Source organism: Delphinus delphis, chromosome 13 (genome assembly GCF_949987515.2).
Source record: "Delphinus delphis chromosome 13, mDelDel1.2, whole genome shotgun sequence".
In the NCBI taxonomy this organism is placed as follows: Eukaryota; Metazoa; Chordata; class Mammalia; order Artiodactyla; family Delphinidae; genus Delphinus; species Delphinus delphis.
In genome coordinates, this window is record NC_082695.1 from 19,790,088 (window position 1) to 19,805,074 (window position 14,987).

At 45.9% G+C, this 14,987-nt stretch overlaps 1 protein-coding gene across 1 annotated transcript in view; it reads left to right on the forward strand.

The window, feature by feature from the left end:
* SEZ6L (seizure related 6 homolog like) overlaps nt 1-14,987 on the forward strand; it is a 198,444-nt gene that overhangs the window by 161,866 nt on the left and 21,591 nt on the right. The window contains exons 11-12 of the mRNA XM_060029303.1: nt 5,140-5,334; nt 8,035-8,226. Of these exons, the coding sequence (XP_059885286.1) occupies nt 5,140-5,334; nt 8,035-8,226 (387 nt within the window). The remainder of the gene's footprint in view (nt 1-5,139; nt 5,335-8,034; nt 8,227-14,987) is intronic.

Sequence of the window (14,987 nt, forward strand, 5' to 3'; positions counted from 1 at the left end):
CTATCCATTCCTCTCTTGATGGACATTTAGGTTGCTTCCACATCTTGGCTGTTGTAAATAGTGCTGCTATTGGCGTTGGGGTGCGTGTATCTTTTCGAATTATGGTTTTCTCCAGATATATGCCCAGGAGTGGTATTACTGGATCATATGATAGCTCTATTTTTAGTTTTTTAAGGAACCTCCATACTCTTTTCCCGTACTTTAGATTCTTTCTTGCTGCTCAGTGTGTCTTCCAAACCTTTTCTCTTCCCATCATCTTTAAAAAAAGTCCTGCTATAAAGTTCAAACTGAGTTCACACGTGAGCATCCAGTACCCGCTTCTTAATTGTTTCATCCACCCACACCCTTCCCCCCTCCCTCCTCACCCTGAAACTCCCCCTTGTTCATTCCTGGCTCCATCCCCCTCCTCTGCTCAAGCTCTAAACCTTGGAGGGTCCCATCCTGGACCCTGTCCTGCCTTCTATCTGTGTGCTGTCATCCAGGCCCATGGTTTTATCTGTATTCCATTGACCCCTAGTTTGTACCTACAGCCTTGACCTCTCCCATGAACTCCAGATCTCTCCAGCTCCCTGCTCACTGCGCTCTTGCATGTCTCACTGGCAGCTCAAGTTTAGCACGGACAGAACAGAGCGACCTCTTTGCCTCCCTGCCCTCACCACCTCTCACTGCTCCTGCTGTCTGCCCAGCCCAGGAGGCAGGACCACAACTCTCCTGGTTTCTCAGGCTGCTTCCCCTGTATCCCGTCCATCCTCTCAACTCTACTGCCACAATATATCTCAGATCCAAGTACTCTTCTCCATCTATCCACGTCCACCACCCTAGTCCAAGCTGCTATCCTCGCCAGCAGTCACGGGACCAGAACACTGTGAAGTCCCACTGATCCCAGCCCTGGAAGGGACTTGAACTGAGAGAGTGTCTGGTCCAGGCCTGTCTCGTCACAGCACAAGAAGCCCTGGACCACCAAGGATGAGGGACTTGATCATCAGGGGCGGACCTGAGGCTCACACCCAGGCTTCCTGGCTCCCAGCTCTTAGGGTTCTCTACCCCCAATATTTTTGGCAATAGCAGAGAACCTGGGAGACGCAAAGAGGTAGAGAAGCCCTAACTTCTTTTGGCATCCAGGATGGCGGGTGCTTGCCCCCTGGGGGTTTCAATGGGCAGGATTCAGCCAGCAGTTAGGGGACCTGCTTGCACCCCCCAGGGAGGAGGTTGACATCTTGATTTCCAAGAGGGAACCAGGAAAAGGAGGACTGATCCTGCCAAGCCTCTCTGCCACCACCAAAGACCCTCTGGCTTGAGCACGATTCCGTGTCTTTGGTTCTTCCCCTTGGCTTGAAGATTTGCCCATCTCTAGCTAATACAAAGTGTTCTCTTTGTATCTCCTACTGCCTCCAGAATACAAGCTAGTTCCCTGACCATTGGCCATCTCAAGGAGCCTCATGCATATGAAAATAAGTCCCTTGCTTTTTTTTTTATTTCCAGCTGGTGGACACTTCCCATCCCCGCTCTGCTCTGCAGGTACCTCTCAGAGAAGCAATCACAAGTATTGATCTTTTTTTTTTTATGTTACTCAGGGGCCTTTTTACCCTTGATGGCAACACTGGGTATTTTCAGGGTGTTACTGCTGCCACTTTCCATGCGTTCTTTACTGGGTGATGCCCTGGGCAGAGGCTGTCCAGGCGACGTGCCCTCCAGAGTCAGCTGCCTTTGGAGGGAAAGTTTCTGGTGACTTGGCTTCAGTCTGTCTCCTTAGACCTTTCCTCCCCGCCTCCCTCCCTACTGGAAGATGAGGTCATAGTTTTGCTCATTTGTCTCCTCTGGTGCCCGAGTCAGTCTTGTAAAACTGCATTCAGCTTGATGGAAGAAATATGACTCTATCCAAGGCTGCCCAAGGTTGACCAGAAAGCCTGGCCATTGTTCAGTTTGGCAATATTTTGAAGAGGAGGTGCTCTTGTTAATTGAAGCTGAAACTTAGATTCGTGTGACAATTTGCGGTTGGCAAGCACTCTTACATATATTATTTTATTTCATCTTCAAACACATTATCTCCATTTTCCACAGAGTTTGGTTCACAAACTTTCATGCTAGGCCCTGTCCTAGGCATCAGGATACAGGAATGAATAGAATTCTCTCCCTGCCCTTGAGCCAGTTAGTGAAAATGGAAGAGTCCCATTAACAGACAATATCAGGATCATATGCTGATGAGCACAGGATTTCAGAGAGTGCTTCCCAGGGGTACACAGCCTGGCTAATATGGGTAACACAAAAAGAGAGAACAGCTCAACTTTTTTCTTATTTCTCTTGAAGAAACACAGGTTAATTTCACAGAAAAGGAAAGTGGGCCTTTGTATGTCAATGTTGATGTCAATCAATTGCCGATGACTACCTGGGTTGAAGACCATGTTGTTTTCAGAGGAGGCCATGCCTGAAGTCAGTGGAAAAGAATGCCGTGATTGATTAGTGATGTCTGTCATGGGCATGGGATAGGTATTTGCTACCCTGGGTCTAGATTTAACAAGACACAGATGCAACTCCCATCCAGTAGAGGGATCAGATGGAAGGGTTAGGGGTTTCTGTTGTCATCTAGAGAATTCGTTTTTTCTTTTTTGGCTGCGTGGGGTCTTCGTTGCTGCGTACGGGCTTTCTCTAGTTGCAGCAAGCGGGGGCTACTCTTTGTTGCAGTGCGCGGGCTTCTCACTGTGGTGGCTTCTCTTGTGCTGGAGCACGGGCTCTAGGCACACGGGCTTCAGTAGTTGTGGCTTGTGGGCTCTAGAGCGCAAGCTCAGTAGCTATGGCACACAGGCTTAATTGCTTTGCGGCACGTGGGATCTTCCTGGACCCGGGCTCAAACCCGTGTCCCCTGCATTGGCAGGTGGATTCTTAACCACTGCGCCACCAGGGAAGCCCCTCATCTAGAGAATACTAAAGCTCCTACACTGATCTCAAGGCCTGACCCCAGCTCTGGAAAGTGGCCGAGGCTTATCTGCTCTGGCTGCTGTCAGAACCTTCCATAGGAACACTGGGCTTACATGGTTCTGACTTCCCATAATTCTCCTTTGCACAGACAGAAGCAAAGACCCATTCTTCTCACTGCTTCTTATGTTTTGCTGTTGTCTGTGGTCAAGTGCATGGGAGGGAAGGGAATTAAAAAGCAGAGATAAGTAAGCAGTGTTTTTCAAAGAGATATTGGTCACTTGTATGTTTATTCCTCTAATCCCAGGATAATAAAAAGTTCCATATTGTAGGTCAACTCCAGTCAAATGACAGTGGCTCCCTGGAATGTTGTGTTGAGAAGGATTGGGAGGTTTCAGCTTGATTCAAAGAAAGAGATTGCTATGGTTGATTAGTGATGTCTGCCATGAGCATAAGACTGGGAAGTGGTGGTATGTATTCAGTACATTTAGGTATTTCTTTTGCCCAGAAGTTGGACCATGGTGCTGATCTTTACTGTGAGCATGGAACCATGACTTCAGATCTCTATATTCCTGGTGCCTGGCACATAGTAGGCACTCACATCTTAGTCAAACAAATCAATGAATCCATATAACTTGTCTTAGTGTTATTTTTATATCCTGCACATTAATTAGTTTTCATCTTGCCTCTAGGGATAGACAGGGCCATGATTCTTGTCTCCATTCTCTGATTGAGGACAGTGAGGCTCAGAGACGTTTATTGACATGACTGGAGTCACACAGCTTCTAAAATAAAGAAAGAAGATTAGAAGGGAAGTTCTCTGACTCCTGGGCCAGTTTTCTCATTCTAAGCAAAGTTAACAAAGGTTCATAGGAACAGATAATTCCAGAAGCTCTGCCTAGGGTGTTTGGTGAACATGCAGACTCCTGACTCAGGGTCTCTGGGGGTAGAGTCTGGGAACTGAAGAACAGAAGGTTAAGTGACTTAGCCAAAACCACCCAGTTAGTAGACAGTGGGGCCAAGGTTTGAATCAAGGCTCTGCTGCACGGTGGCAGCCGCTGAGAATGACAAATGTGATGAATGCTACGGAGGAGATGGGAGGGCCCATGGAAATGTATAGCCGTGCCGGCTCATCTTGAAAAGTCAGACAAGCAAACCTTCTCAGTCCCAAAGCATTTGGTACAAGGCAGACCACATACCAAGTATTTGCCCCCATTTCTCCTCTTTCATCCAGAGTTTGAACATTTGCAGCTGTGTCCCAAATCCAGGGCTTGGCTGATTTTTCAAAGGCCTAAAAATAGAGGCTCCTGTCCCCCACCAAGCAATTCTAGAAGCCATTTCCCGCTCCCCTTCTTCTTGCAGACACCCAGGAGATCTCCTTCCCCCAAATAAAATCATGATGAAATCCCTGGAAAAGCCATTGCTTGTTTCTCAGAATGACTTTCCTGCAGACAATGGAGGTACTTTGCTTTCCCCAGAAGCACTTTAGAACCGCAAATTAATTACATGGCATAATTAGTCCTCTTCTCAGACTCTGCGCAGTGGGCACTTGGAAGCGAGAGTGATAATAGCGGGCTTTGGATTGCTACCTTAGGGACAAAGGTTTGCAAGAGGAAAACAGAATTATTCCAGAGGAAGATTCTGTGACGATAAGCTGTGTGTAGATTTTCCGGAGTGTGGTTAATGTTCACTGATGGTAGGCAATGTGATTTGAAGAGTGCAGCCAATAATTATTTCTGTCTTAATAGTTACGTGTTTATCTTAGTCTGCATTACAAAAGTGTATATGCCTAATCTATCAAACCCATAGATTTATGGACATTCTTAGGATAAGGCTGAGTGTAGTAGCAACCTATTGCTACATAACAGATGACGCCCCGCAAAATTAGCAATAAACGTGTACTATCTCACAGTTTCTGTGAGTCAGGAATTCAGGAGTTAATACTGGGCGGTCCTGATTTGGGGCCTGTCATGAGGTTATAGTCAAGATATCAGCTGGGGCTGCAGTCCTCTGATGGCTTGGCTGGAGGTTCCACATCCAAAATGAAAAGAAATCATTATAAAATCCCCCTAGGGAAGAGTTCTTGCAGGTTAAGGGATTTCAGAAGTTGTGTTGCTTACTTCTGGGGGCTTTTTCTTCTATTTTCTCTTTCCTCTGACATTCATAAAAGGAACCCCCAACAACAAGGCCACCTCCCCATCTAAGGATGATGTTTTTGTTTTAAAGAGGTGTCAAGGAACGACTCCTGCTCAGATTTGCCCGAGATCCAGAATGGTTGGAAAACCACTTCTCATACGGAGCTCGTGAGGGGAGCCAGAATCACCTACCAGTGTGACCCCGGCTATGACATCGTGGGGAGCGACACCCTCACCTGCCAGTGGGACCTCAGCTGGAGCAGCGATCCCCCATTTTGTGAGAAAAGTAAGAGTAGTCTTGTTGTTTTCCTCTAGGTCATTGGATGGAAAATCCCTCCCATGGAGTATTTTTTGCGTGGATGCAGAGGAGCTATTCAGTGTAGAATCTGGCCTCTCTTCTGCTCCACCAACACACTGGTGCTGTTCACCAATGTCATTTTGTAGCCCAAGGGCAAGAATCTCAGACCCAGGTGGTTTCAAAAGCCTGGCAGATAATGGAAATAAGTAAAGCAGGCTGGGTGTGAGACATTAGGGAATGGTGTGGACTGTGGTCAGCAGGAATATATGTAGCCTGTGTAAAAACATCATTCAAATTCAAGTCGTTAAAATACCTGCAGAAGCCAAGCAAAACAAATCTAAGTTGGCCCTAGGAGCCCCAGTTCAAAACCCCTATGGTAGGTAGCCAACTTTTTTTTTTTTTAAGGCACGTTTTATTTTCTCAACAGTTCCAAAATGGAAATAGTTTGATCGATGATAATTTTTTAAAAGAAGTAGCTTGAATTTTCTGGCAATGCCTTAGTGAAGGTATCTAGAGAAACAAGAAAACTTCTCCTTGTTTCTAAACCTTCAGTGGTCTTTCTCTTGCATTGACATTGAAGTAGACGCTGGTAGGTAGCTGCCTTTATCCAGACAGCATCCGGCCCAGTCTCCTGGTTCCTTCTGCCTGCTCCCCGAAGTGCTGGCCTGAGTGCAGGCCAAGTGTGTCTAGTGATAGCTGAGTTTCGCGTCTTGAAGAGGGGTAGCGACAGCAAGTGCCTCTAATGGTTCCTACCCTGATGTCTTAGTATCGGGGTGGGGGGAGCTAAATTTGGCCTCTCCCCTCATCCTTTTGCTTCCCACCTCCTACATAAAGCTCTAGTCTGCAACCTTCCTCCTGGGAATCCTTGGATCCTTGGTGATACTTTGGTAGATCTGTTCAGCATGACTTAAATCACCAATTGCCCAAGAAGAAATATTAAGTGCAGCAGAGAAAGAGGCTGTCAGGGAAGGAGAGCATGGGGGGGCTACATACAATTCCTGTCACAAACATTCCAACATCAAGGAAAATTATAACGGTGGGAAACATGAAAGAACTCGCTGAAGATCCCTAAAACCGGCTACACAGACACATCGATTTGTTCTGCAACAGAATGTGGGGTGTGTGCATGTGTGTGGATTGTGATAGAAAATAAAAAGGGACCGTGAGCTGTGCAATTAGGAGAGATCCGTCACGAGTCCACCAGTGCGATCTGCATCATCGTTATTATTGTTTAAACATTTTTAAAGGCTTGGAGGGGACATAACTAGCTCTCTATGGGGGATCCCCTCCCATGCCTCAATTTTTGCCAAGAAAGGGCCCAGAGTAGAGCAGATAAATGTGTATTGGGCCTGTTGTGTGCCTGCGTGTTTATGCTCCCAGGCTGGGTGCCACGCTCACTCTGCGTTCAAGACACAGACCCACCGAAGCGCTTCTCTTCTAGTGAAATGAGAGCAGAAGAACCTCCCAGAACAATGGGGTCCCACCTAGAAGTCCCTGGATGTTATAGCCACCTTTCACTGGTGAAGCTCCACTCTTGACAGTAAAAGATGTAAATATCCAACTACATCTTAACGTTGTGCCGGTAACAGACACGGTAATCAAGCGGCAGCAAAATAATGAGGTAGACAGTGAGAACCCCTTATGACCTGCTCTCAGGAGTTTATTCTGTTTTATTCCAATTGCATATGTTTGTATGTGTCTGTTACACACGTACGTAAATGTGTGTGTGTGTGTGTGTATTGTCGAGATATATATGGCTACGCATACAGACATAGCTGCAGAGACAGATACTTTACCATAATAGGCATCAATTGCTAGAAACTGCCTTGCAACAGCTTTTTTCTTCAACTCAGAAATAGACATCTTTTCATATCACACATGTGATCTACTTCATTCCTTTTTATTTTTATTTTTGCAGCACAATGAGAAATAGGTTTTATTTAGTCTTAAGACGTTTCCTTTCTGCATAAATATTAACAATAGTGTATCATGGGTCACAGTGTAAAATTCACATTACCGTTGTCAATTTAAAACCCAGTTTCTCTCTTTTCCATACTTCATTCCTTTTCAATTGGTTTATTATTTTCCTTTTATCTATATTGACTTTTTAACTTAAAAGTAATGGACACTTAGGACTTCCCTGGCCGTCCGGTGGTTAGTACTCCACGCTTTCACTGCCCTGGGCCCGGGATTCGATCCCTGGTCGGGGAACTAAGATCCCACAAGCGACACGGTGAGACCAAATAAATGAATGAGTGAACGAATGAAAGAATGTAATGGACGCTTATTTTCCTGTAGTTAAGTACTGCAAAGAAAGCAGTGAGAAAGAGCTCTTTGTTCTCATTAGTGGTTGGTCAGGATTTCATGGAATGGTTGCCGCATGATATTTAACTCCTCTTATGTTAAAGGATTGCTTTTTAACCATTACAAATATAATATTATTATGTGCAGTGTGCAGTCTTGTATATGGGTCTTTGGGCCCTGATGCAAACATTTCTTTGGGCAAATTCCTAAAAGTGAAATTAAATTCAAGTCTCTTTTGTCCTGGCCTGTTTTCCAGCCGCATGCAGTGTCTTTCAGACAGGGAAAGAACTAAGTGAGGAAATGTTCTAGATCATTCTGTAGTTCTCGGCAAACCAGTGGTCATCAGGCCCTAACACCCACCTGGTTTGGTTTCATCTCGTGTAGTTATGTACTGCACCGATCCCGGGGAAGTAGACCACTCGACCCGCTTGATTTCGGACCCCGTGCTGCTGGTGGGCACCACCATCCAGTACACCTGCAACACGGGCTTCGTGCTGGAAGGGAGCTCCCTCCTGACCTGCTACAGCCGTGAAACCGGCACGCCCATCTGGACCTCTCGCCTGCCCCACTGTGTTTGTGAGTCCTCGTTATTGGCTTGAGCCTCCGGGATGCATCTGGGGGTTGGCTTCTTCTTATTCCCGGTGGAGGGCTGGGCTGCTAGGAGGCGGTACCCACTCTTGGGAGCGTTTATTATCACTGTCCCCCAACAATAGCTACCAGGGATTGAGGGCATGGCTACTCTAACACTTATGGTAAGTTTATCAGGCACTGTGCTGAGTCCTTTACCAGATTTCCCTCTCTTCTTCCCTGGGTAGCTTCGTGAGGATGGCAGTACTGTCTCCATCTTCCGAAGAGGGTACTAAGGTTCAAAGAGGCAAAATCATTGCCCCAGGTCACACAGCTCGTTAGTTAAGAAGAAGGCCAGAGGCACACCCAGGCCTGCGTGACTCTAAGTGATTAAAATGGAGCCGTCCCTTCGGCATAAATAGAGTGATTCAGACTCTCTTTGACCTCCTCTGTGGGGCCATCAAAGCAAACGTTTGGTTAAAAAAACACTTTGGGGGGTTCTCTACCATAAAAACTCAAAAAAAGTCTTCCAAGGTCACTCTGAGAATGGAAGAGTAACTGCATATTCTCACCAGGCAGAGGAGGTGGAGAGCAGGGGTCGTGGGGGGGGCGGGGTCTCGGCCTCGATGGCACGTGGGAATCATCTAGGATGTTTTAAAACGCCCTGGAGGTTCGGATGCAATTGGTCTGGGGTGTAGCGTGAGTTTCAAAAGCTCCCCGAGGTTTCTGACGTGCTGACAGGGATCGGACCCATTGCTTAAGAAAACCTTGAGGCTCTGCAGAAGGAACAAAGCCTCACACGATACCTGGGGTTTAGAGATGTCAGCTGCACTGCTGTTTTATGAGTGTGTTTTGAAGAGATCCATTAAGGGCACAGACAGCCCAAGCTCCCAGAGCTACACTGAGGTCTCGACAGTGCTGGGGAATCAGACTTTAAACAACAACAAAAGAATAGATGTTTATTGTATGTTTATGTTCATTGTAAACTACATCTTATGTGATGAACAGAGTGTAACTTAAGGACGTGGCTCTCTCTTGAAGTAGCTGTGTTTTGTCACTTCTCACAAGTATCAAAACAGGCTTTGTGGAGTTTTTTCATGGCCACAAACAAGCAGCCCTGCCATTTAGATGGATACAAGCATTCACGGTTTGGAAGACAAGTGGAAAGCAAGAAAATCCTTGTCCTTTTCCATTGGATAAACAGATACAGGCAGACCTCAGAGATACTGTGGGTTCAGTTCCAGACCAACACAATAAAAGAAAATATTGCAATAAAGCAAAATTTTGGGTTTCCCAGTGTATATAAAAGTTACGTTTAGCCTATACTGTAATCTATTAAGTGTGCTATAGCATTACGCCTAAAAAAAAAAAATAGTATGTACCTTAATTTTAAAAGACTTTATTGCAAAAAAAAATGCTAACCCTCATCTGACCACGCAGGGTTGCCACAAACCTTCAATTTGTAAAAAAAAAACCACACACAGTATCTGTGAAGCGCAGTAAAGCAACGTGCAATAGAACAAGGTGTGCCTGTACTTACTGAGCACTTATTGTATGCCAGGCACCGTTCTGAGCAGTCACATGCATTCATTCACATTCACATAATTAATTAATAACAGATGTTTGTTGCTTCTGATAAAGAACAGAGCATGGTCAAATTCAGACTCTGGGGAGACCTTCTTCTCTTTCTATTCATGAGGCAGCCAAGGCCAGGGTCCCCTGTGGTAGTCCGTGAATTCAGCTTTCTCAGCCCACAAAAGGCATTTATCACACAGACCCAAATAAATGAAAAATGTAAGTGCACGTCATCTACTTCATAGATTTTCCTTAATTGACATCTGATTCTTTTATTAGAGGAAGATTTATGTTTCTGGGTTCCCATTTTCTCTTCTCAAAAAGGGGGAAGGCGTGGTAAGAACACAACATGAAATGAACCCTTTTAGCAAATCTTTAAGTGTATAATAGAGTATCGTTAACTCGAAGGCATGGTGTTGTACAGCAGATCTTTAGAAGTTACTTACCTTGCATAATGGGAACTTATGCCTGTTGATAAGCAATTTCCCCATTTCCCCTTCCTCCAGCCCCAGGCAGCCACTATTTCACTCTCTGGTTCTATGAATTTGACCTTTTTTTAAAAGATTTTTTTATTGAAGCATAGTTGATTTCCAATGTTGAGTTAATTACTGCTCTACAGCAAAGTGATTCAGTTATACATATATATACAGTCTTTTTTTTTATACTCTTTTCCATTATGGTTTTTCATAGGCTATTGAACATGGTTCTCTGTGCCATCCAGTAGGACCTTGCTGCTTATCCACTCCATATATAAAAGCCTACATCTGCTGACCCCAGCCTCCCACCCCATCCCTCCCCCAGCCCCCTTGACAACCACCAGTCTGTTCTCTATGTCCATGAGTCTGTTTCTGTTTCCCAGAGAGGTTCATTTGTGTCATATTTTAGATTCCACGTATACATGATATCATATGGTATTTGTCTTTCTCTTTCTGACTTACTTCACTTTGCATGATAATGTCTAGTTGCATCTATGTTGGCCCAAATGGCATTATTTTATTCTGTTTTATGGCTGAGTAGTATTCCATTGTATATATGTACCACATCTTCTTTATCCATTTATCTGTCGATGGACATTTAGGTTGTTTCCATGTCTTGGTTGTTGTGAATAGTGCTGCTATGAACATAAGGGTGCATATATCTTTTTGTATTATAGTTTTGTCCAGATATATGCCCAGGAGTGGCATTGCTGGATCATATAGTAAGAATTTGACTATTTTTTAAAATAAATTTCCAGTTTTTAAAAAATATTTATTTAGGCTGCGCTGGTTCTTAGTTGTGGCACACAGGATCTTTGTTGCAGCATGTGGGCTCTTAGTTGTTTCATGTGGGCTCTTAGTTGCGGCATACAGACTTCTTAGTTGTGGCACGTGAACTCTTAGTTGTGGCATGCAGACTCTTAGTTGCGGCCTGTGGACTTCTTAATTGCGGCATGTGGATTCTTAGTTGAGGCATGCGGACTCTTAGTTGCGGCATGCATGTGGGATCTGGTTCCCTGACCAGGGATTGAACCCAGGCCCCTGCATTGGGAGCGTGGAGTCTTACCCACTGGACCACCAGGGAAGTCCCTGAATTTGACTATTTTAGATGCATCCTATGAGTAGAACCAGACAGTATTTGTCCTTTTGTGACTGGCTTATTTCACTCAGCATAATGTCCTCAAGGTCCATCCATGTTGTCACGTATGGCAGAATTTCCTTCTTTTTCAAAGCTGAATGATATTCCACTGTATGTATATACCACGTTTGCTGTATCCATTCATCCATCAATGATGTTTGTTTCCACATCTTGGCTAGTGGAAGTAGTGCTGCAGTGAACACAGCGGTGCTAAAATCTCTGTAAGATCCTGATTTCACTTATTTTGGGTAAATACCCAGAAGAGGGATTGCTGGATCATAATGCTTGTTCTATCTTTAATTGTTTGAGGAACCTTCACACAGTTTTCCATAGCGGCTGCACCATTTTGCATTCCCACCAAGGGTTCCCTCTTCTTCATGCCCTCACTAACTCTTGCTGTCTTTTGTTTCTTTGATAATAGCCATCCTACCATGTGTGAGGTGATATCTTATTGTAGTTTTGATTAGCATTTCCCCGATGACCATAACGTTGAGCATCTTTCGTGTACATGTTGGCCATTTGTATATCTTCTTTGGAGAAATGTCTGTTCATGTTCTTTGCCCTTTATTTTTTTTTTGCTGTACGCGGGCCTCTCAGTGTTGTGGCCTCTCCCGTTGTGGAGCACAGGCTCCGGACGTGCAGGCTCAGCAGCCATGGCTCACGGGCCCAGCCGCTCCGCGGCATGTGGGATCTTCCCGGACCAGGGCACGAACCCGTGTCCCCTGCATCGGCAGGTGGACTCTCAACCACCGTGCCACCAGGGAAGCCCCCTTTGCCCATTTTTTAATTGGGTTATTTGTTTGTCGGCTATTGAGTTGTAGGAGTTCCTTACGTATTTTGGAAATTAACCGCTTATCAGATACATGGTTTGCAAATATGTTCTCTCTTTCAGTACACTGAAGATTTTTCTGATTGTTTTCTTTGAAATTGGACGCTTATCTGACACCATACACAAAAATCAACTCAAAATGGTTAAAGACTTAAATGTAAGACCTGAAACTGTAAAAATTCTAGAAGAAAACATAGGGGAAAAGCTCCCTGACATTGGTCTTGGCAATGATTTCACGGATATGACACCAAAGGCACAGGCAACAAAAGCAAATATAGACAAGTGGGAATTCATCACAATAAAAAGCTCCGCACAGGGCTTCCCTGGTGGCGCAGTGGTTGGGAGTCCGCCTGCCGATGCAGGGGACACGGGTTCGTGCCCTGGTCCGGGAAGATCCCACATGCCGTGGGGCAGCCGGGCCCGTGAGCCATGGCCGCTGAGCCTGTGCGTCTGGAGCTTGTGCTCCGCAACGGGAGAGGCCACAACAGTGAGAGGCCCGCGTACCTCACACACACACACACACACACAAAAAAGCTCTGCACAGAAAAGGAGAGACTTTATTATTCTGTTTGCACAAGTAACAGGGAACCTTGGACCACACAACCCTGTGTTCCCATCTGCCTTATTCCTAGAATTTCAGAGCTGAAGGGAATCTGGGAGATAAAATGCAATTGAGGATAACCTTGAGATAAAACACAGCTGCCCTCATTTTACAGATAATAAAAATAGTTGTTATCTATCGACTGTGTAAGACATTTTGCTAAGCATGTTATATGTATTTGTGAACATATATGTATATATGTGTACAGTATGTGTGTATATACACGCACGTATACATTAAGGAAACTAAAGCTCAGAAGAAAATACAGATAACAGTAGTTATGTGTAAAATACATCGCTAACTAAATTATATATATATGTATTTTTGTGAATGTATATATGTGCTCACACACACGTATAAATGCGTGTGTGGAGGGGGGTATGTAAAGGAAATTGATTCTCAAAGGGAAGTATGACTAAGGCCACAAAACTTCTTTGTGGGCAGAGCTAGGATTCAGATTTAGGGCTCTGATCTCCAAGGCCAGCATCCCTTCCACCAGCCTGGCACCGCCATCATTTCACCATGGGTGGCAGGGCGCAAACTCATACAGGGCTGTCCCAGTGGAATTGTAGTCTATGGTCCTAACCCCTTAGCCACCGCCACATCCCTTCCCAGTCCCCAGACCTAGGGGCTAAGTTCTGACACTGACTGGTTGGTTCCTGTTTGGGGCTTACTTGTGTCCCCCCAAAAAACAATGTCGAAGTCCTAACCCCCAGTGCCTGTAACCATGAGGTTTGGGGAAATAGGGTCTTTGCAGATATAATCAAGTTAAGATGAGGTCATAGCAGATTACGGTGGGCGTTAATCCAGTGACTGGTGTCCTCACAAGAAGAGGGAAATTTGGACTCACATGGAGACACAGACATAGGGAGAGCATCGTGTGATGAGAGAGGCAGTGACGCAAGTGTTGTACCTGCAAGTCAAGGATGCCAAGAATTGCCAGAGACCACCAGAAGCTAGGGAGAGGCAGGGAAGCATCCTCCTTCCGGAGGTTTCAGAGGGAGCAGGGCCCTGCTGCCTCCTTGAATTCAGGCTTCTAGCCTCCAGAGCTATGAGACAAGGAATGACTGTTGTCCTGCGACCCCTGTTTGTGGCACTTTGTTACAGCAGCCCAGGAAGCAAATACAACTCCCATTTCCCCTTTAAAATACTGAAAGGTGGAAATATTTTTTAAAAGAAAGAAAAGGCACCTCACTAATGAGGCACAGCCTCCAAAGACCCTCTGGGCTGCAGCACCTGCTGGGTTTCCGAGAAGCAGCCCCAGTCCCTCCGGGGCCGCCGCCTTTCCCCAAGATCTGCAGAGCTCTGGTGAGAAGGTGTCCCTGACACCCATGCTAATGAGTTCACGAGTCAAGCTGGGTGTCAGGAGACACGCCATCCTCCTCCCACATGCCAGGAGAACCCAGCATGGGGTTCCAGCATTGATCCAGGCAGATGAGGCCGACGGGAGATGACACACGAGGCAGGAGGACAGTCAGATTCTAGCAGCAAGGTGCCCAGACTGAGGGGGCGGTTGTATCTGGGTTCCGAGAGTATTTTTTGTTTGTTTGTTTTCGTTTTTGTTTTGTTTTGTTTTGTGGTACGCGGGCCTCTCACTGTTGTGGCCTCTCCCGTTGCGGAGCACAGGCTCCGTACGCGCAGGCTCAGCAGCCATGGCTCACGGGCCCAGCCGCTCCGTGGCATGTGGGATCTTCCCGGACCGGGGCACGAACCCGTGTCCCCTGCATCGGCAGGTAGACTCTCAACTGCGCCAGCAGGGAAGCCCCTGAGAGTATTTTTAGCAAGGTTATTGGACATAAAACAGCTTTATTTATTTATTTTTTAAAATTTATTTAGTTAGTTAGTTTTGGCTGCGTTGGGTCTTTGTTGCTGCATGCAGGCTTTCTCTAGTTGTGGCGAGCAGGGGCTACTCTTTGTTGCGGTGCATGGGCTTCTCATTGCAGTGGCTTCTCTTGTTGCGGAGCACGGGCTCTAGCCAAGTGGGCTTCAGTAGTTGTGACACGCGGTCTCAGTAGTTGTGGCTAGTGGGCTCTAGAGCGCAGGCTCAGTAGTTGTGGCACATGGCTTAGTTGCTCCGTGGCATGTGGGATCTTCCCGGACCAGGGCTCGAACCCGTGTCCCCTGCATTGGCAGGCAGATTCTTAACCACGG